Here is a 21,366-nt window from a genome sequence, read left to right as displayed (position 1 = left end):
TGGACACTGATCCACCCTCGGTTCCTTCTCTCTCCTCTCCTCCATCTGCTCAACTCCTTTCTTCACAGCGCACCGTTCCTTCGCTGCTTGAACGTTTTCCGCTGCCTCCGCATGTGGACTTTTCTAACCCCTCTAGTCCGTAGGAACCCTTACCTGTGGATTTCAAGTATCTTTATCATTGCCAATCATGGCCTATTTACAGTGGAATATACACGGCCTCAGGGGTAATTGGGGTAAGCTTCAGATGTTACTCTCCCAATTTTCCCCTGTTGGTGTTTGCTTACAGGAACCAAAATTACACTCTGCTGTTATCTCTCCCATCTCAGGCTATATTTTATTGTATTCTTCAGATCCTTTTCTTGATGGAACCTTTAATGAAAGTGCCCTTCTTCTACGCACTGATATTCCGTACCATCAGCTATTTGTTCTTACTTCGCTGCATTACACAGCAGCCCGTATCCACTTGCATAGGTGGTTTATGCTCTGTTCTTTATATCTCTCTCCTTCTCGGGCATTATCTATTCCGGATATTGCCTTTCTAGTTTCGTCATTACCACCACCGATTTTGTTACTTGGCGATTTTAATGCCCATCATTTCCTCTGGGGGGGGTCTCACTGTGATTCCCGTGGCATTCAGTTAGAGGCTTTTCTTGCCACCCACCCCCTCCATGTTTTAAATATGGGTACTCACACCCATTTTGATCCTTGGACTCACACTCTCTCTTGCATCGATCTCTCAGTCTACTCTTCCTCCACCGCATTAGACTTCACCTGGTCTGTTCTCCCGGATTTACATGACAGTGATCATTTCCCAATCATTCTTACTTCCCCTTCATATTCACCACCTCTTCGTATCCCACGCTGGCAATTTGATCAGACAAATTGGAACCTTTACTCACAACTAACTGTTTTTAGAGAGGTTCCTTCTTCGTCCTCCATTGATGAGCTTTTACACCTCTTCTCGTCCTCCGTTTTAACCGCAGCTTCTCATTCTATACCACAAACTTCGGGCAGGCATTCTCAGAAATGCGTGCCTTGGTGATCTCCTGCCTGTGCTCGTGCAGTACGTTTGAAATGCGCTGCATGGGGCAGGTACCGGTACAATAGAACCACGGAGAGACTTCTTGATTTTAAGCAGAAGCGTGCGATCACTCGCCGTGTCATCCATGACACTAAACGCACTTGCTGGCGAGATTATGTCTCCACCATCACCTCTGCTTCCTCTATGAGTGCAGTCTGGAAAAAAGTACGAAAACTCAGTGGTAAATATTCTCCTGACCCGGCTCCTGTTCTGTGGGTTGCCGGTGTTGATATAGCAAACCCACTAGATGTTGCCAATGAAATCGGCAATCATCTGGTCTGTATTTCTCAGGGGCTCCATCTATGCCTCTCATTTCTTTCCTCAAAGTCTGCCAGAGAGTTAGCACCCTTGGACTTTCCTTCTCTCAGAGAAGAACAGTATAATGTGCCTTTTACACTTCAAGAACTGGAGGCAACACTCTCAGCTTGCCGATCATCGGTAGCTGGGCCCGACGACATTCATATTCATATGCTACAACATTTACATCAGTCAGCCCTTGCAGTCCTATTACGCCTTTTCAATCTTATTTGGTCACAAGGAGTTCTTCCACTGCTGTGGAAATCTGCCACTGTTCTTCCTTTCCGCAAACCAGGCACTACGGGACATGAAGCCTCCCACTATCGTCCCATTGCTCTTACCAGTGCAGTTTGCAAAGTGATGGAACGCCTGGTAAATAGACGTTTAGTGTGGTATTTAGAGACACACAACAGTCTCTCCACTCGTCAATATGGCTTTCGTAAGGGATGTTCTACCATAGACCCAATACTACGCTTGGATACATATCTTCGTAATGCCTTTGCGAATAACCACTCAGTTATTGCCATATTTTTTGACCTTGAGAAGGCATATGACACAACTTGGAGGTATAATATTTTGGCCCAAGCCCACTCCCTAGGCCTCCGAGGCAATCTACCATCCTTCCTTAAGAACTTTTTAACTGATAGACATTTCCGTGTTCGGGTTAATAATGTGCTCTCCCCGGACTTTATCCAAGCTGAAGGTGTCCCCCAGGGATGTGTTCTGAGCACAACACTTTTTCTCCTTGCTATTAATGATTTGGCCTCTAGTCTTCCATCAAATATTTGGTCATCACTCTATGTTGATGACTTCGCTATTGCCTGTGCAGGCGCTGACTGTCACCTCATTACAGTTTCTCTCCAGCATGCAGTCAACTGTGTTTCCAATTGGGCCACCACACATGGGTTTAAATTTTCCAGCACTAAAACCCACCAAATTACTTTCACTAGACGCTCTGTCATCTCCGATCATCCTTTGTACCTCTATGGCTCCCGTATCCCTGAACGTGATACAGTCAAGTTTCTGGGCCTCCTCTTTGACCGTAGGTTATCCTGGAAACCTCACATTACCTCTATGAAGGCAACTTGTCACAGCCGGCTGAAGCTTCTTAGAACCCTTGCTCATCTTTCATGGGGAGCTGATCGTCGAACATTCGCCTACATTCCACCCTCATTTTATCGAAACTTGATTATGGTGACCAGATCTATTCAGCGGCATCTCCTGCTACTCTCTCTAGCCTTAACCCCATTCATCACCAAGGATTACGTTTATGCCTTGGTGCTTTTCGCTCTTTCCCTGTTGAGAGCCTCTATGCAGAAGCGAACGTTCCATCCTTATCCAATCACCGTGATGCCCATTGCCTTCGCTACTATGTACGCTCTCATGATCTCCGCAATCCTTCCATTTATAGAATGGTCACTGATATTAGTAGACATTATTTGTTCGCCGCCCCTGTTTACTCCGTCCCTTCTCTCTTCGCCTACATTCGCTCTTGTCTTCTCTTCAATTACCACCTTTCTATGTTCATGTAGCATCTCACTTTTCCCTACCCCCCTGGGAAGTTCCAGCTGTTCGAGTCTGTTCTTTCTCTCTCCCTTGCTCGAAAGCCCAACTGTCTACGGTCGCTTCCCACTCTCTTTTTCTTGACCACTTCCACTCTCATTATCATGCCATTGCAGTGTACACAGATGGCTCTAAGTCTTCTGACGGTGTAGGATTCGCAGCAATGTTTCTGGACAATGTTGTACGAGATCATTTACTATCTTCGGCTAGTATTTTTACTGCTGAATTGTATGTCATTCTTGCAGCACTTATCCGTATTGCATCTATGCCTGTGTCATCATTTGTGGTTGTCTCAGACTCTCTTAGTGCTTTACAGGCTATACAGAAATTTGATACACCTCACCCCTTAGTCCTCCGCATCCAACTTTGGCTACACCGCATCTTTACCAAGCATAAAGATATGGTTTTTTGTTGGGCCCCTGGTCATGTTGACGTACAGGGCAACGAACAGGCAGACACTGCTGCACGGTCAGCAGTACATGACCTACCAGTTTCATATAGAGGTATCCCATTTACGGACTATTTTGCTGCAATAGCTACCCACCTTCACACCCGTTGGCAACAACGTTGGTCTACTATGCTCGGTAACAAACTTCAATCTGTTAAACCGAGTATAGGTTACTGGCCGTCTTCTTGTCACCAGTGTCGAGGTTGGGAGACTACACTCTCCCGTCTTCGCATTGGCCATACCGTCTTACTCATGGATATCTCATGGAGAGGTGCCCTGCTCCTCTCTCTGAGAATTGTCAGGTTCCATTATCAGTCAGCCACATTCTGTTAGACTTTATCAACGAGCACGCAGAATTTACCTCCGTCGTCGTCTTCGCTCCGCTGCTCTCTCTTTACCTTCCCTTCTCGCTGATGGACCCACCTTTCATCCGGACTCTCTCATTGACTTTTTGACAACAACTGACTTTACAAACTCTGATACCTTCAGCCCTTTCTACCTCAATCTCTTGCTACCCTCTACCCCCGTACTATCCCCTGCCCAGCTGTTTTCTGTAACCTACTGATCATCCCTCCCCCTTCCTGCCGCCCAATACCCTCGCTTCCTTCCCTATCCTGCAGCGCTGTATAGCCCTTGTGGCTTAGCGCTTCTTTTTGATTATAATAATAATAATAATATGGAGTAAATTTATCTATATACAAATACAATATGTAATTTGAAAATCCAGCAGAATAGTGAACTAGTTAATCACTGCTGATATTGTTTTAGTCATCTTTATTATGGAAACTGTGAAGATGACAGCATCAGCTGTCAGACTTATGCCAGTAATTATTGTTTTGTGTTATAATTTAACTGAGATAGTTGATTGAAACAGATACACGCAATATTTTGCTGTTGCTATAAAAGTGTATTTTAAATAGTTAAGTAAATTAAAACTGGATAATTCAAATCACTCAATGAATGTCACACTGACTTTTTGTCAGGATAGGACTTCCAGCAGGGCTGTAAGTTCTAACACATTTGCATACCAACAACATTTCTCTAATACATAGTACTACTGTTAGTATTAGGTAGATAGGAACAGATGTTATGTAGGGAAAACTTCCTACATAATTTCCAGGTCCGGGGATAGAACCATGATTTTTTATGGTTGTGAACCGATGAGTTTCTCCACTGAACCACTCTCCACTCCTGTACGTACATATGGTTTTCACAGTTGTGATTGCACCTGCCAGTTTTCATTCCACTCCTCGTAAGTTCTAACCTCTTCTTCTTGACCAGAATTACTGCCTGGAGAAACGAGAGAAGCATGTTACCAGTTATTGATAAAATCCTTGGTACCAATCATATCACTAGTGACCCAACACATCGCCCGACCTACACCAAGTTATGATTTAGAACTCCCGAACTCTCACCAACAGTAACATATGACTACTCTCACCTCTCTCTAGTAACAGCTGGTTGAGGATACGCAAAGTGATGAAGACGTAAATAGAGACGACCACAACTAATATGAAGAACAGTACAACACCAGCCAGAAACAGAGGATGGTAAGCTGACTGTGGTGGGCGTGTTGATGTTGATGGTGGTGTTGAGACTCTTGTATCCACTGTTGGTGGTGTTGAGACTGTTGTATCCAATGATGGTAGTGTTGAGACTGTTGTATCCACTGGGAAGTAGAAGGTATATATGTCCAATGCTAAAATTTCAAATGCACTTCAAAAATAAAATAATGTGATTGATGAATACTATTACTATAATAATAATTATTGCAATAATTATTATTACTAGAAACATTTTACCAATTTTATTATTAATAATTTTATTAGTGTTACCAGTTTTAGTTGTAATAATAATAATAATAATATTAATATAATAATATTAATGATGATATATAATTATTATTATTATTATTCCTAGATGTGATTCACATTTCGGACTTCACATCATCTAATAAGGAAGTATTTATACCGGACTCCTCACTAACTCACTAACTTCCTGGCAGCTGAAGCATGTTCTAGGTATATTCCCCTAAGAAAGAAGAAGAGCAGGAGTAAACCGGAGATAGAAAGACGCTCCCTCTACAGAAGACGACGAAGAGTCACTGAGCTCCTCAGGAGTGCTAGAATATCTGATACACGAAAGGAGGCGCTGTTCAGGGAAGTGGAAACTATAGAACTTAAGTTAAATGACTCTTACAGGAACTAGGAGAGACAGGAAGAGCTTAAAGCTATTAGTGAAATTGAAAGAAATTCAAAATATTTCTTTTCATATGCCAAAAACAAGGCAAATACCACTGTGATCTGGTATTGGGCCCTTGCTCAGACAGGATAGGACTTACACAGATGACAACAAGGAAATGAGTGAAATATTGAAATCCCAGTACGACTCTGTTTAGTGAACCACTAATCAGTCTGAGGATCGACGACCCAAATGATTTCTTCATGAATGAGTCTCAAAACTCCATAAATGTATGCCAGATTTCCGACATTACCCTAACTCCGATAGACTTCGAAAAAGCCATTGACAACATGCCCATGCACTCAGCCCCGGGCCCAGACTCGTGGAACTCTGTATTCATTAAGAACTGCAAGAAAGCCCTCTTGCGTGCCCTAAGTACACTATGGAGGAGGAGCTTGGACATGGGTGAAATTACACAGTCACTTAAAACAACGGATATAGCCCCACTCCATAAAGGTGGCAGCAAAGCATTAGCTTAGAACTATAGACCAATAGCTCTGACGTCCCACATCATAAAAATCTTTGAAAGAGTGCTAAGAAGCAGGATTGCAAATCACCTGGATTCCCAAAACCTGCACAATCCAGGGCAACATGGGTTCAGGGCAGGTCGCTCCTGCCTCTCACAACTACTGGATCACTATGATATGGCACTGGATGCACTGGAAGAAAATCAGAATGCAGATGTAATATACACAGACTTTGCAAAAGTATTTGACAAATGCGATCATGGCGTAATAGCCTATAAAATACATGCTAAAGGAATAACTGGGAAAGTGGGGAGATGGATCTTCACCACAGCACCGTATCATCCTTTGAGGATGATACTAGGATCTGCATGAGGCTGTCATCTGGTGAGGACGCGGTTAACCTCCAAGAAGATATAAACAAAGTTTTCCAGTGGGCAACGGTAAACAATATGATGTTCAATGAGGACAAATTCCAACTACTCCGTTATGGAAAACTGGAGGAGATAATAACTAGAACAGAGTATACTACAGACTCTGGCCATACAATAGAGCGGAAAAATAATGTAAGGGACCTGGGAGTAGTAATGTCTGAGGATCTCACTTTCAAGGATCACAACAGTGCCACGATCACAAGTGCAAAGAAAATGATAGGAGGGATAATGAGAACGTTCAAAACGAGAGATGCCAAGCCAATGATGATCCTTTTCAAATCACTTGTTCTCTCTAGGCTGGAATACTGCTGTACACTAACATCTCCATTCAAAGCAGGTGAAATTGCAGATCTAGAGTGTACAGAGATCCTTTACTGCAGGTATAAGTTCTGTCAAGCACTTTAACTACTGGGAACGCTTGGAAGCACTTGACTTGTACTCGCTGGAACGCAGGAGGGAGAGATATATCATAATCTACACTTGGAAAATCCTGGAAGGAATGGTCTCAAATCTGCACACAGAAATCACTCCCTACGAAAGTAAGAGACTGGGAAGGCGATGCAAAATGCCCCCAATTAAAAGTAGGGGCGCCATTGGTACACTAAGGGAAAACATCATAAGTGTCCAGGGCCCAAGACTGTTCAACAGCCTCCCATCAAGCATTAGGGGAATTGCCAATAAGCCCCTGGCTGCCTTCAAGAGTGAGCTGGACAGATACCTAAAGTCAGTGCCGGATCAGCCAGGCTGTGGCTCGTACGTTGGACTGCGTGCGGCCAGCAGTAACAGCCTGGTTGATCGGGCCCTGATCCACCGGGAGTCCTGGTCATGGACCGGGCCGCGGGGGCGTTGATCCCCAGAATAACCTTCCACAGCCACACTCAAAAGTGCTCAAGGGTTTAATTAATCACAAAATTATTAAGTGAAAAAAAGGTAATCCCAAAAAATAGGAATTTTAGTAAAATCTTATTAAGCACAGTCTGTATACAACGACTTGTGCTTGTAACATGCTTAATTATTTTTAATTTAATTATTTAAAATTAAATATTTTGCGTTTTTATGCTTCTATTTTATGTACTCGCGTAAATGCGAGTACATAAAATGTACTCGCATTTGTACTCGTTTGTGTACTCACCTATATGTCGTTGCAAGGGTCAAGTGTACCCACCTATATGTACTCACCTATATGTGGTTGCAGGGGTCGATTCATAGCTCCTGGCCCCGCCTCTTCACTGGTCGATACTAATTCACTCTCTCCCTGCTCCATGATCTTTGTCATACCTCTTCTTAAAGTTATTTATGGAACTTGCTTCCACTACTTCACTCTCCAGATTATTCCAGTTCCTGAAAACTCTAAGACTAAAGAAATACTTCCTAACATCCCTATAACTCATCTGAGTTTTCAGCTTCCAATTGTGTCCCCTTGTTTCTGTATCCCATCTCTGAAACATTCGATCCTTGTCCACCTCGTCAATGCCTCTCAGTATTTTATACGTTGTTATCATGTCCCCTCTATCCTCTAGTGTCATCAGGTTGAGTTCCCTTAACCTCTCCTCATAAGACATACCCCTCAGTTCCGGGACTAATCGTGTTGCAAATTTTTGCACTTTCTCCAATTTCGTGACGTGTTTGACTAAGTGAGGGTTCCATACTGGCGCTGCATATTCCGGTATAGGCCTTACGTACACGGTGTACAATGTCGTGAATGTCTCCTTAATCAGATGTCTCTCTTTCCTTCCACTGGTTTTGTCTTGCTTTCACTTTCAGTTGTTCCCTTTCCTTTCGGATTCTGTCTCGATTGAGGAACACTTTTTGATACTCTGGAGAGTCCTTTAACAGTGGTTTCTGTTGTAGTATCCTGTTCTGTACCACATCTATCTTGAATGTCAATCTAATTGGTCGAATTTTTTCCCTGGAATACCCCTCAAGTCTGTGAAAATTTTCTTCCTGAGACATGTCCCTCTCTCCTGTTATTGCAATGATGTTCTTAATCTCTCTTTCCTCCCAATGCTTTCTTTAATCATAGGTCTGCCCTTCAGCCTCCTGAAGCCCATGAATAATTATTGACCTTTCCCTCTCCTCTTCCCATTTCTTTTCCCTCTGTATCTCTGGATCTGATTTAAGCATCTCCTTTGCTGTTTCCCTAATCATCTCCCAGACACCTTGATGGCCTGATATTACTGCTTCAAAAGACTGCTTAGCTCCATCCCCTCGCTGCCTGCTGTTCCCACTTCAGTCATCTTGCTTCTTTCGGACCTCATCTTTAGATCCTGCTTCAGTACATCCATTTCTTCCTCCAGTCTCTGTATCTTTGCCTCAGCTACTACAGCTCGTGATTCCCACTTCTTGCTCTCTGCAGATATTTGCTCTAACATGTTATTGCAAAACTCGCTTAACCTTTTCTCCCATTGTTGTTCCAGTTTGTTCTTGAGCCGTTCTACCCATTCTTCCTTTTCCGGCCAGCCATCATCGGTTCCCTCGTCTTTACGTCCTCCCTTTTGAGATCCCATTTTGTTTATATCCTGTTGGGATATTCTAGCTGCTTCAGCTTATCGTAAAAATGTGTGTGTGGTGGGGGGATTTATGAGCTAATGTGTTAGGTTAGGTTTGTCTTGTGTATACGTGTATATATATATATATATATATATATATATATATATATATATATATATATATATATATATATATATTATTTTTTTTTCACACTGGCCGATTCCCACCAAGGCAGGGTGGCCCGAAAAAGAAAAACTTTCACCATCATTCACTCCATCACTGTCTTGCCAGAAGGGTGCTTTACACTACAGTTTTTAAACTGCAACATTAACACCCCTCCTTCAGAGTGCAGGCACTGTACTTCCCATCTCCAGGACTCAAGTCCGGCCTGCCGGTTTCCCTGAATCCCTTCATGTTACTTTGCTCACACTCCAACAGCACGTCAAGTATTAAAAACCATTTGTCTCCATTCACTCCTATCAAACACGCTCACACATGCCTGCTGGAAGTCCAAGCCCCTCGCACACAAAACCTCCTTTACCCCCTCCCTCCAACCTTTCCTAGGCCGACCCCTACCCCGCCTTCCTTCCACTACAGACTGATACACTCTTGAAGTCATTCTGTTTCGCTCCATTCTCTCTACATGTCCGAACCACCTCAACAACCCTTCCTCAGCCCTCTGGACAACAGTTTTGGTAATCCCGCACCTCCTCCTAACTTCCAAACTAAGAATTCTCTGCATTATATTCACACCACACATTGCCCTCAAACATGACATCTCCACTGCCTCCAGCCTTCTCCTCGCTGCAACATTCATCACCCACGCTTCACACCCATATAAGAGTGTTGGTAAAACTATACTCTCATACATTCCCCTCTTTGCCTCCAAGGACAAAGTTCTTTGTCTCCACAGACTCCTAAGTGCACCACTCACTCTTTTTCCCTCATCAATTCTATGATTCACCTCATCTTTCATAGACCCATCCACTGACATGTCCACTCCCAAATATCTGAATACGTTCACCTCCTCCATACTCTCTCCCTCCAATCTGATATCCAATCTTTCATCACCTAATCTTTTTGTTATCCTCATAACCTTACTCTTTCCTGTATTCACCTTTAATTTTCTTCTTTTGCACACCCTACCAAATTCATCCACCAATCTCTGCAACTTCTCTTCAGAATCTCCCAAGAGCACAGTGTCATCAGCAAAGAGCAACTGTGACAACTCCCACTTTGTGTGTGATTCTTTATCTTTTAACTCCACGCCTCTTGCCAAGACCCTCGCATTTACTTCTCTTACAACCCCATCTATAAATATATTAAATATATATATATATATATATATATATATATATATATATATATATATACACATATGTACTCACCTAGTTGTACTCACCTAGTTGAGGTTGCGGGGGTCGAGTCCGAGCTCCTGGCCCCGCCTCTTCACTGATCGCTACTAGGTCACTCTCCCTGAGCCGTGAGCTTTATCGTACCTCTGCTTAAAGCTATGTATGGATCCTGCCTCCACTACATCGCTTCCCAAACTATTCCACTTACTGACTACTCTGTGGCTGAAGAAATACTTCCTAACATCCCTGTGATTCATCTGTGTCTTTAGCTTCCAACTGTGTCCCCTTGTTACTGTGTCCAATCTCTGGAACATCCTGTTTTTGTCCACCTTGTCAATTCCTCTCAGTATTTTGTATGTCGTTATCATGTCCCCCCTATCTCTCCTGTCCTCCAGTGTCGTCAGGTTGATTTCCCTTAACCTCTCCTCGTAGGACATACCTCTTAGCTCTGGGACTAGTCTTGTTGCAAACCTTTGCACTTTCTCTAGTTTCTTTACGTGCTTGGCTAGGTGTGGGTTCCAAACTGGTGCCGCATACTCCAATATGGGCCTAACGTATACGGTGTACAGGGTCCTGAACGATTCCTTATTAAGATGTCGGAATGCTGTTCTGAGGTTTGCTAGGCGCCCATATGCTGCAGCAGTTATTTGGTTGATGTGCGCTTCAGGAGATGTGCCTGGTGTTATACTCACCCCAAGATCTTTTTCCTTGAGTGAGGTTTGTAGTCTCTGACCCCCTAGACTGTACTCCGTCTGCGGCCTTCTTTGCCCTTCCCCAATCTTCATGACTTTGCACTTGGTGGGATTGAACTCCAGGAGCCAATTGCTGGACCAGTTCTGCAGCCTGTCCAGATCCCTTTGTAGTTCTGCCTGGTCTTCGATCGAGTGTATTCTTCTCATCAACTTCACGTCATCTGCAAACAGGGACACCTCAGAGTCTATTCCTTCCGTCATGTCGTTCACAAATACCAGAAACAGCACTGGTCCTAGGACTGACCCCTGCGGGACCCCGCTGGTCACAGGTGCCCACTCTGACACCTCGCCACGTACCATGACTCGCTGCTGTCTTCCTGACAAGTATTCCCTGAACCATTGTAGTGCCTTCCCTGTTATCCCTGCTTGGTCCTCCAGTTTTTGCACCAATCTCTTGTGTGGAACTGTGTCAAACGCCTTCTTGCAGTCCAAGAAAATGCAATCCACCCACCCCTCTCTCTCTTGTCTTACTGCTGTCACCATGTCATAGAACTCCAGTAGGTTTGTGACACAGGATTTCCCGTCCCTGAAACCATGCTGGCTGCTGTTGATGAGATCATTCCTTTCTAGGTGTTCCACCACTCTTCTCCTGATAATCTTCTCCATGATTTTGCATACTATACATGTCAGTGACACTGGTCTGTAGTTTAATGCTTCATGTCTGTCTCCTTTTTTAAAGATTGGGACTACATTTGCTGTCTTCCATGCCTCAGGCAATCTCCCTGTTTCGATAGATGTATTGAATATTGTTGTTAGGGGTACACATAGCGCCTCTGCTCCCTCTCTCAATACCCATGGGGAGATGTTATCTGGCCCCATTGCCTTTGAGGTATCTAGCTCACTCAGAAGCCTCTTCACTTCTTCCTCGGTTGTGTGCACTGTGTCCAGCACTTGGTGGTGTGCCCCACCTCTCCGTCTTTCTGGAGTGTGTGTGTGTGTGTGTGTGTGTGTGTGTGTGTGTGTGTGTGTGTGTATGTATATGTGTGTATGTGTATGTGTGTATGTGTGTGTGCGCGTGTGCGTGCGCATGCGCTTTTGTCTTAGTCTTAAAAAAATAGGGGGGGTCATATATCACACTAGGCTACGCTACTCTTTTGAAGATTATAGAATTATTTCACACTCAATTCCATATTAATGTATACTAATATATACTACAATGATATTTACTGTGTACACGTGTGTTTGTGTGTTTACTAGCTTGTCGTTCTTTGAAAAAGAGGGGGGGGACGTTAACACACTATTGTTGTTGTTGTTGTTCTTGGTTCACTGGTACTCTCCCGGCCCGGATCTTTGTTGTTCTTGGTTCACCGGTACTCTCCCGGCCCGGATTTCTGTTGTTCTTGGTTCACCGGTACTCTCCCGACCCGGATCTTTGTTGTTCATGGTTCACTGGCACTCTCCCGGCCTGGATCTTTGTTGTTCTTGGTTCACTGGCACTCTCCGGCCTGGATCTTTGTTGTTCTTGGTTCACTGGCACTCTCCCGGCCAGAATCTCTGTTGTTCATGGTTCACCGGTACTCTCTGGGCCCGGATCTTTGTTGTTCTTGGTTCACCGGTACTCTCCCGGCCCGGATCTTTGTTGTTCTTGGCTCACCGGTACTCTCCCGGCCCGGATCTTTGTTGTTCTTGGTTCACTGGCACTCTCCCGGCCTGGATCTTTGTTGTTCTTGGTTCACTGGCACTCTCCGGCCTGGATCTTTGTTGTTCTTGGTTCACTGGTACTCTCCCGGCCCGGATCTTTGTTGTTCTTGGTTCACCGGTGCTCTCCCGACCCGGATCTTTGTTGTTCTTGGTTCACCGGTACTCTCCCGGCCCGGATCTTTGTTGTTCTTGGTTCACTGGTACTCTCCCGGCCCGGATCTTTGTTGTTCATGGTTCACCGGTACTCTCCCGGCCCGGATCTTTGTTGTTCTTGGTTCACTGGTACTCTCCCGGCCCGGATCTTTGTTGTTCTTGGTTCACCGGTACTCTCCCGGCCCGGATCTTTGTTGTTCTTGGTTCACCGGTACTCTCCCGGCCCAGATTTTTGTTGTTCTTGGTTCACCGGTACTCTCCCAGCCCAGATCTTTGTTGTTCTTGGTTCACTGGTACTCTCCCGGCCCGGATCTTTGTTGTTCTTGCTTAACTGGTATTCTCCCGGCCTGGTTCTTTGTTCTTGGTTCACCGGTACTCTCCCGGCCCAGGCTACGCTACTCTTTTGAAGATTATAAAATTATTTCTCACTCAATTCCTTATTAATATATACTAATATTTACTATAATAATAATTACTGGCGAACACGTGTGTTTGTATGTACGTACTTGTTTACTAGCTTGTGGCTGTCAGAAAGACGAGGGGGGGTCACTAGGCTACACAACTCTTTTGAAGATATTTAGATAATTTACTAAATATTTTCAGGTTTACCCCTATCTGTCTCCTGGCACTGAAAGTTAGGGAGAGAGTGATGGCATAACATACAACCAGCAGGGCCAGACACTGACACTTTAGACACTAACCAAAAACTAATCACACATAGACAAGTAATGTTGTCTGCACAACAATGGAGGTTCCTGGTGGTGGCTGCTATCAACTCCTTCACTTTGTAACTCCCTCACTAACTTTATCATGCATTCAAGTTTTTATTTTATTTTTTTAAGACTTGGTATTCACTTTTTTCCTTAGTATAGTATTATTGTCATAACAAATCTGATGATATTAACTACATTCACAACACCAACAGCTGGGGATTGACTAATTTTTTCTTACTTTCATTATTTACTTAATCACTCGTTTATGAACTTATCACTACACTGCTGTTATAACCCACCAATATCTGTATTTATTATTACTTGAGACCACAGCCTTGACCCAATTAACTATGATTGGATATTTTGTGTCAACACTGCAGCCAGCAGCGTCATCAGCTGACTGCTACCCTCCCTCACTCAACATTCATTCAAATTTAAATTGTAAAATTCTTGATATTATCACATTATTCGCACTATTGAAAGTTGTTACACTCTTATAGGTATGTTCACTGATTCACTCACATACGATGACCGCTAATAATATCTTAGGACAGCCACTAGAACGATAAATCCTGTGTGTGCGTGTGCGCGCGCGCGTGTGTGTGTGTGAGTGTGTTAGTGTGTGTGTGTGTGTGTGTGTGTGTGTGTGTGTGTGTGTGTGTGTGAGCGTGACAACAAACCTCACCTGTGGTGTTATCAGTCGTGCAGTTGGTCCACTGTACAGTGTTGTTGTGGCTCCTGAGGTAAAGTGTTGGGTGGAATATAGTGAACTTTTGGATACAGTTGTCACCCAGCTCCTGGACCAACACGGTGATAATTGTGAAGTTTTTATCATCAACCTGCAATCGTATATTATTTTATTTAAAAATAAATTATGCATTATTTATTTTGTTAATATGGTAAAATTAATGTTCAGAAAAAAAAGAAGCAGCCCGGAAAAAAAAGAAATAAAAAATAAGTTGAAAATATGGATGGGAAAATGGCAAAAAGAAATAAATCGAAGGAATATTATCGAAGCGTAAATTATATTTTTTCTTCATATATAAATACACAACATAATTAAACATTATTCATCATGACAACAAACATTTTCTACATTTAACTGTTAAAACTACAACATAAAAACTATGTACTGACTGAGAGAGTTATAATCAAGTTGTGCCAGACGTCTGAGATGTTAAAGTAAACTGTACACATAATATTATATGTTCCTTGTGGAGTAATATATGCCACGTCTAGGTGTGCAGGTGTTGTCAGAGGCTTGACCCAACTCTGGTGGTTGTTGTTGTTAGTGATGCGTATTGTCTTCCCAACTTCTGAAAGGTTCTCTGTGATACATCCTGCAAAAAAAAAAAAAAGTTGATGGTAAAATTAACGAAAAAGTGAATTAACTGAAAATTATTATTTTGTGAACTTCGTGGCACGTTTAACACTTTTGCTGAGATTATTATTATTATTATTATTATTATTATTATTATTATTATTACTATTTTATTACTTTTATTAGGAGTTATTATTCATTTTAGTATTATTTTTACTATCATTATTATTATTATTTTTAGTATTATTTTAATATTACTATTCTTATTATTTTATAATAATAATTATTATCCATTTTATTATTATTGTTATCATTATTATTGTTTTACTATTATTATTGTAATAAATAATGTTATTGTTGATATTATTATTATTATCATCATCATCACGATTTTATTACTGTAATTATTATTTAAAATATTATTATTATTATTATTATTATTATTATTATTATTATTATTTTATTATTATTTTATTATTATTATTATTATTATTGATTTTATTATTATCATCATTTTTATTAATATTATTTTGACTAGCTTCCAAATTCCAGTGTAACTATCATAATTTGTAATAAAAAAAATCGTCTTACTTAAGAGACTTAGAGACAACAAAGTAACATACAATAGTGTACATTAATTCAGTGTCCGACGCAGGTAACCTTAATTTACCTGTCAGATTACTCGGCTCATCACAGCCCAACTGAGTTTTATCAGGAGGAAGTAGGTGTATGGGTAGTTCTCCATGCCACTGTTCAACTAAATTTAAATAGGTACCATAGTGTTTGTAAACTGTTGAATGTGGCAGTATACCTGAGATAATACGGGACTTTGAAAGTAGCTGGTGTAAGATAACAGGTTTTAAGCTCTGAATTGAACATTAAAATAATACTACAGTTTCCCCTTAAAGAAAAAACAGAGCAGTATTTAAATAGGTGAGGATATGGTATGATAAACAGTGTGAGTGTCTGACGTCAATAGATCTCTGCTTCACTACAATGCCACAGCAATATTTAACTTAACCTAGTCCAACCTACTGTAATCTAACCTAACCCAACTAAACCTAACCTAACCTAATCCAACCTAACCTAATTTAACCCACCCTGACTTAGAAACGGGCTGGAAATAGTATGCAAAAGTATGACAGTTATGAGAAGGATGTGTTGAGTTCTGAACTAGGATGTGAAAAAAGATTTCAGAGCATTATAGATGAGTGGAAGAGGCTGACCTGAAGGATTTACTATGTAGTGTGGACACATAAAGCTATGCACGCGAACTGATATATAGTCATATATAAGTAACCCCATTGCTTTCCTAACAAACCACTGATAGCTTAGTCATGCACTCGACGCGGATAAAGGCTCAGGGAACTCTATAGTCATGAAAAATGTTAAAAGTGAGATTTTATCACAAGAGTTAACATGCTATTTAGGCAACATGTAGACTCAGGCATCATTTCAAAATCTTCACGAATATGATCTTTAAGTAACTGAAGAAAAAACTTAAACTTGGAAGTCTCGCTGTAGTTAATGAGACAAGGTGTAAGCACTAACAGCTTCATTAACCAGGATGTCAACCAGGAGGCCTGGTCGAAGAATGGGACAAAGAGATCGATGAGCCAGAAACCAACTGCAGGGCACCGACCATCTTTGATATTTTGTGTTTCATATAGATTTTTGTGTTGCTCAGGAAAATAACACAAAGAGATGCGATAGTTTTCAATTTTAGAAATAATGTATTTGTATAAGTAATGACAGATACGTACTTGCTTGTTAATATTAAAAAAACACAAAACGTCTCTTTTTACAGCATTAATTAACGCATTTGATGAATAAAACACATGTGCAACACTTTGGTATGTATTTGCCGAAACGTTTCGCCCACATACAACAACCTACTTCGATAGGCGAAACTGAAGGAGGTGGTCGGTCCCTCATCCTCAGGCTGAAGGACTGATCACTTATCGAGATTAAGGGACTGATCGCCTCACAATTACTCCTTATACTGTCTTCATTATTATATTCGCCTTTATCTGACTGAAGAAGCTTGCTACTCGAGCGAAGCGTTTCGGCGATAAAGATTCTAAAGTGTTGCACATGTGTCTTATTCATCATGTCGATACTTCGCATTATCAACAAGTGTTTATAAACTTTTCAAACAAAGATTGTCCATGACGTGAAAGTAAATAAAGCAGGGTGGTATATCCTGTGGAGGATATAGAAATGTTGAAGAGAAGGATTCAGGAGCTGCAAAATGAGCATTTCGATGCGGTGCGTGTGCAGGGGGGTTGAGGAGGTGCTTTGGGGTGATTGACCATTGGCGTGTGTCTTACGGGGACTGCAGAGCCGACGGAAAGCCCCTGAGGTTGGAAGGTTAGTCATCCACTCGGAAGTGGGGGGCTATTGTGAGGGGGCAAGTGTTGCGGACGACAGAGGTGATGAGTGGTTATGCGGAGGCATGGTATGAGCAGTATTTGGGGAGTAGCGTAGTGGGAGGAGAGGCTTTACGTAGCGTCTGCGAGCTAGTGCCATGTTCATTGGGGAGTAGTGATCGGGTAACGCTGGGTGGGGAGATAGATAAGGGTGAGGTTTTGCAGGTGTTGGTGGGTATGCGTCCGGGAAAGGCACCGGGGATAGATGGACTGCCATGTGAACTCTACCTGTGGCACTGGCAGTTAATGCGTGGGTTCTTGGTGAAGTTGACGAACACCATGGAGGAGAGGGGGCGTTTGGGGAAGTTACAAGCCACAGTGGTGGTCATTCTGGTCCCAAAGGGAGATGCCCAGAGTACCCTGAAGGATTATCGGGCACTGTCTTTACTATGTGTGGATTATAAATTGTTTGCAAAAAATACTGGGAAATCGCCTGAAAAGTGTTGTGGGGCTTGTTGTATCAGGAGGGCAATACGGGTTGCCTGGCAGGTCTATGGTCGAGGGCCATGGGCATATTAACGGGGTAAGGAATTGCGAGAATCTTAAAGAGGGTGTTCAAATTTATATGGGGATTGGGGTGTGATTGGCTGAGAAGGGAGGTGGTAATGCTGCCAGAACGTCAGGGATGGGGGTTAGGGTTATTGGATCTGCGGCGTTGGGTAAAATGTGTTTACGTACGACGGGAGTTCGTGCAGGTCGGGGGGTGCAGGGGGGGGTTGGAGCTTCTGCATGAGGGAGTGAAGAGGTGGTATGGGGTGCGGAGTTGAGGGAATGTGAAGCGGTGCTGCATGCCCTCATGATCCTACGGGAGCCTGGCAAGATCCGGGTGGGGGTGTTGACGCGATTGATTGGAAGCCGGGTGGTGGTGCCGGTGGAGGGCATATACCCCATGTATGGGTGGGGTGATAGTTGGCGTCGTTCTCGCAAGTTGAAGCTTAGGCCTCGGGTGTGGGAGATCATGTTCCGTTTCCTGCATGGCAGGTTCTACGGATGAGACGAGTGGTGGAGGAGAGTGGGTGTGTGGTGGGGAGGATAAGGCGTATCATGCTATATATTTTTGTGAACGATTGGGGAATGTTCGGGATTGGATGGGTTGGGTAGTGAAGCGATTGGGAGGGGGGGCGTATCGGTGCTGAGGGCGCTCATTTTGGATGTGGGAGGGATGCCAGAGAGTATTCAACGGGCATTGGCATATTTAATGGTAGATTTTGTGTACGTGTCGTGGGGTATGCGTGGGAATGAGGATTGGGTCGCGCCGAAACGGGTATTGGCAGCGACTTTCTATAAGACGGTTTGCAGGAATAGGGAAATGTATAGACGGCGGTGGGAGGCGGCTTTCACCGCAGGATATTGTGGTTTAACCGTTAGGATCTTCCTAGCTTTGTAGTGGGGAGGGAGGGGTTGTCACGGCTAGGGTAGGGTTTGGGATGATTTCAGGGGTTCCAACGGGCTCGCCGCCGGGAGTGGGTGTGTGGGTGTGTGGGTGTGTGTGTGGGTGTGTATGGGTATGTGTGGGTGGGTGTGGGTGGGTGTAGGTGTGTGTGGGTGTGTGTGGGTGAGTGTGGTTGAGTGTGGGTGAGTGTGGGTGAGTGTGTGTGTGTGGGTGAGTGTGTGTGTGTGTGGGTGAGAGTGTGTGGGTGAGAGTGTGTGTTGGGGGGGGTATGGGCGTCTGGCTTAGACATAAACGAAAGATGGTTCAGTGTGATTGGCAGGTGTTAGGATGTAAGTGTGATGATAGCTGGATTAAAAGTATGATCTGGTAATGGTTGTGGGCTTTCAGTTGATAGATTTATGTACGTGTCCCCCAGGATGAGGATTGTATTACTATCTATGTACATATAGCCTTGCATACGGTATTGGTCACTTCACATCACACCTATGTTCAGGTGTGATGGTATATTTTTAGGTATTATTCCCATGTATGCTGTAAGGATGCTTGGGTGGGGTCTGTAGTGAGTGTGATACTGTCGTGCCCTGTGACAGGCTAATATGTTCACGTACAGCTAGGTGAATGTGTGACAGGGTAATGTGTAGTGACGAGAGAAAGTGGGCGGTGCCCAAATGGGGGGAAGAGGGGTGGTGATAAGGAGTGTCGTAGATACTGGTTTTGCAACATGGTAGTATTTATTGTATACACCTTTGTTTTGCAAATTGACATTTGTGCAGTGAATAGGTTGTGATTGGGTAGTTTATTTTTGTGTTCGCATTAAGTTACAGAAGACTGTGTTGCGATGATATTGAATTTTTGTTGACAGTATACTTAATCTTACATAATGATATGCCAATTGTGTATGTACAACAAAATGTTAATTAAAGTAATTGTGGCCAGTATATTTGGCGGAGGTGTGTGTAGCTCAGGCGGATAAAGGTACTTCTGTATGATTTACCCCCAAGATAGGGTTAGTATTAGGGATGTGTACATTTTTATATCAATGTATATGTGTATTAAGTTCTGCGCATAAATTTACATGAGTACACTGCTGTATTGGTCCACTGCACGTCAAACTTATGTTAAAGTGAGACATGACAATTATAAGTATTATTCATATTAAGTATTATTCATACTGTCAGGTTGCTTGAGTGGTGTAAGTTGTGCTTGTAATTTTATCGTTTTCCGAGACAGGTTTCTTCTCCGGTGCACAGCTATGTGCATGTGTGATATTTTCTGTATATACCTATTGTTCTCAATATGTTTATTCTATATATTATATATGTTTGTACAAAATATGTTCTCAGTATATATATATATATATATATATATATATATATATATATATATATATATATATATATAAACTAAAATGATCTTATTAAAATTATGTTGGCTGTCAAACTGCTAAAGTTTGGCTCTGAAGTGATAATGTTTGCTTTCATAATTCATCTTTTTATATAATCTAAGTATTATTTTACCATAATAATTACTATAAATTACTTAGTCACACTGATTCCTTTGTCAGTATTACCTTCACCACACTAATCAATATCGTGTACTATATATTATAAATGCAACATACATTATATTGAATTAAGTACACATTACCTTCATAATCATTCTTGTGGCCTGAAGTAAGATGGGTGAAGCCGACAAGCCAGATAGTGACAACTTTCAAAACACTGTTTAAAGCCATGACTTGAGACGTTGTTCTTTCTTCACTAGTGACTTCCAAGAATTCCACCAGCTGCTACGTCGGCTACTGTGATTCTTCAACACCACCAGCAGCGTCTGTCCCTTAAGTAGGAGAATCACCTCTGCGAACCTAGAGTTTACATCTCTCGATTAACAGACGGACTTTCGAGCTTTCGTCCATCTGTTCTAAATAACTTGCACAGAGTTAGAGCTTCACGTAAAGAAAAATAGTAATAATGGACGTTACGTTGCAACAGACATCTACATCACTCAGAGCGCCTGTCTGAGTGGACTTTACGCTGAAACAGACAACTACATCATTCAGAGCGCCTGCCTGAATGCCACTGTCTCACCACACGCCTGACAGAAGTGAAGCCTGGAGAAGCCGGATACCAGCCAATGTCTGCATTTTTTTTATCGGAAACGAACAGAAAGAGAATGGGAATGACATAGGATGTGCAAATAGAAATTATTAGATACAGTGTTCATCAAAATAGAATGTTCCATATACAACATATTTATGGAGAAAGTGTCGGGATCAATAAACTACAAATTGCTATCACTTTTGACTAAGTATCTTTTGTAGTTCAACTTATATGGAGTTTAAAATTAATGAAATGTAAAGTGAATTGTCAAGTACAGGGACACACTAAAATATTGTCTAAGAAAATCTATAGAGGTAGATACAAACTAAACTTATGGGAAATGGCGCAACCAAAATCTAAAGGACTTGGACGACTCAGATTTTTAATCCTGGCAGACTCATCTGTTTTGCGTGTACTCACCGAGTAATGTTTGTTGGCCTCGATTATTAGCTCCTAACAGAGCCTCTGTTTCTGATTTCTGGTCTCTTAAAA

At 42.4% G+C, this 21,366-nt stretch overlaps 1 protein-coding gene across 1 annotated transcript in view; it reads right to left on the bottom strand.

The window, feature by feature from the left end:
• Positions 1-1,215: 1,215 nt before the first annotated feature.
• LOC138850992 (uncharacterized) overlaps positions 1,216-21,366 on the bottom strand; it is a 61,430-nt gene continuing 41,279 nt past the window's right edge. Inside the window, exons 4-7 of the mRNA XM_070085454.1 lie at positions 14,770-14,972; positions 14,318-14,471; positions 4,831-5,058; positions 1,216-4,679 (exon numbers count right to left, since the gene is read on the bottom strand). Coding sequence (XP_069941555.1) covers positions 4,600-4,679; positions 4,831-5,058; positions 14,318-14,471; positions 14,770-14,972 — 665 coding nt within the window. The 3' untranslated portion in view covers positions 1,216-4,599. The remainder of the gene's footprint in view (positions 4,680-4,830; positions 5,059-14,317; positions 14,472-14,769; positions 14,973-21,366) is intronic.

The sequence above is a fragment of the Cherax quadricarinatus genome, chromosome 16 (assembly GCF_038502225.1).
Source record: "Cherax quadricarinatus isolate ZL_2023a chromosome 16, ASM3850222v1, whole genome shotgun sequence".
NCBI classification, from domain to species: domain Eukaryota; kingdom Metazoa; phylum Arthropoda; class Malacostraca; order Decapoda; family Parastacidae; genus Cherax; species Cherax quadricarinatus.
The sequence above is the reverse complement of the archived record's forward strand: the minus strand, read 5'-3'. Positions and strand labels throughout refer to the sequence as shown.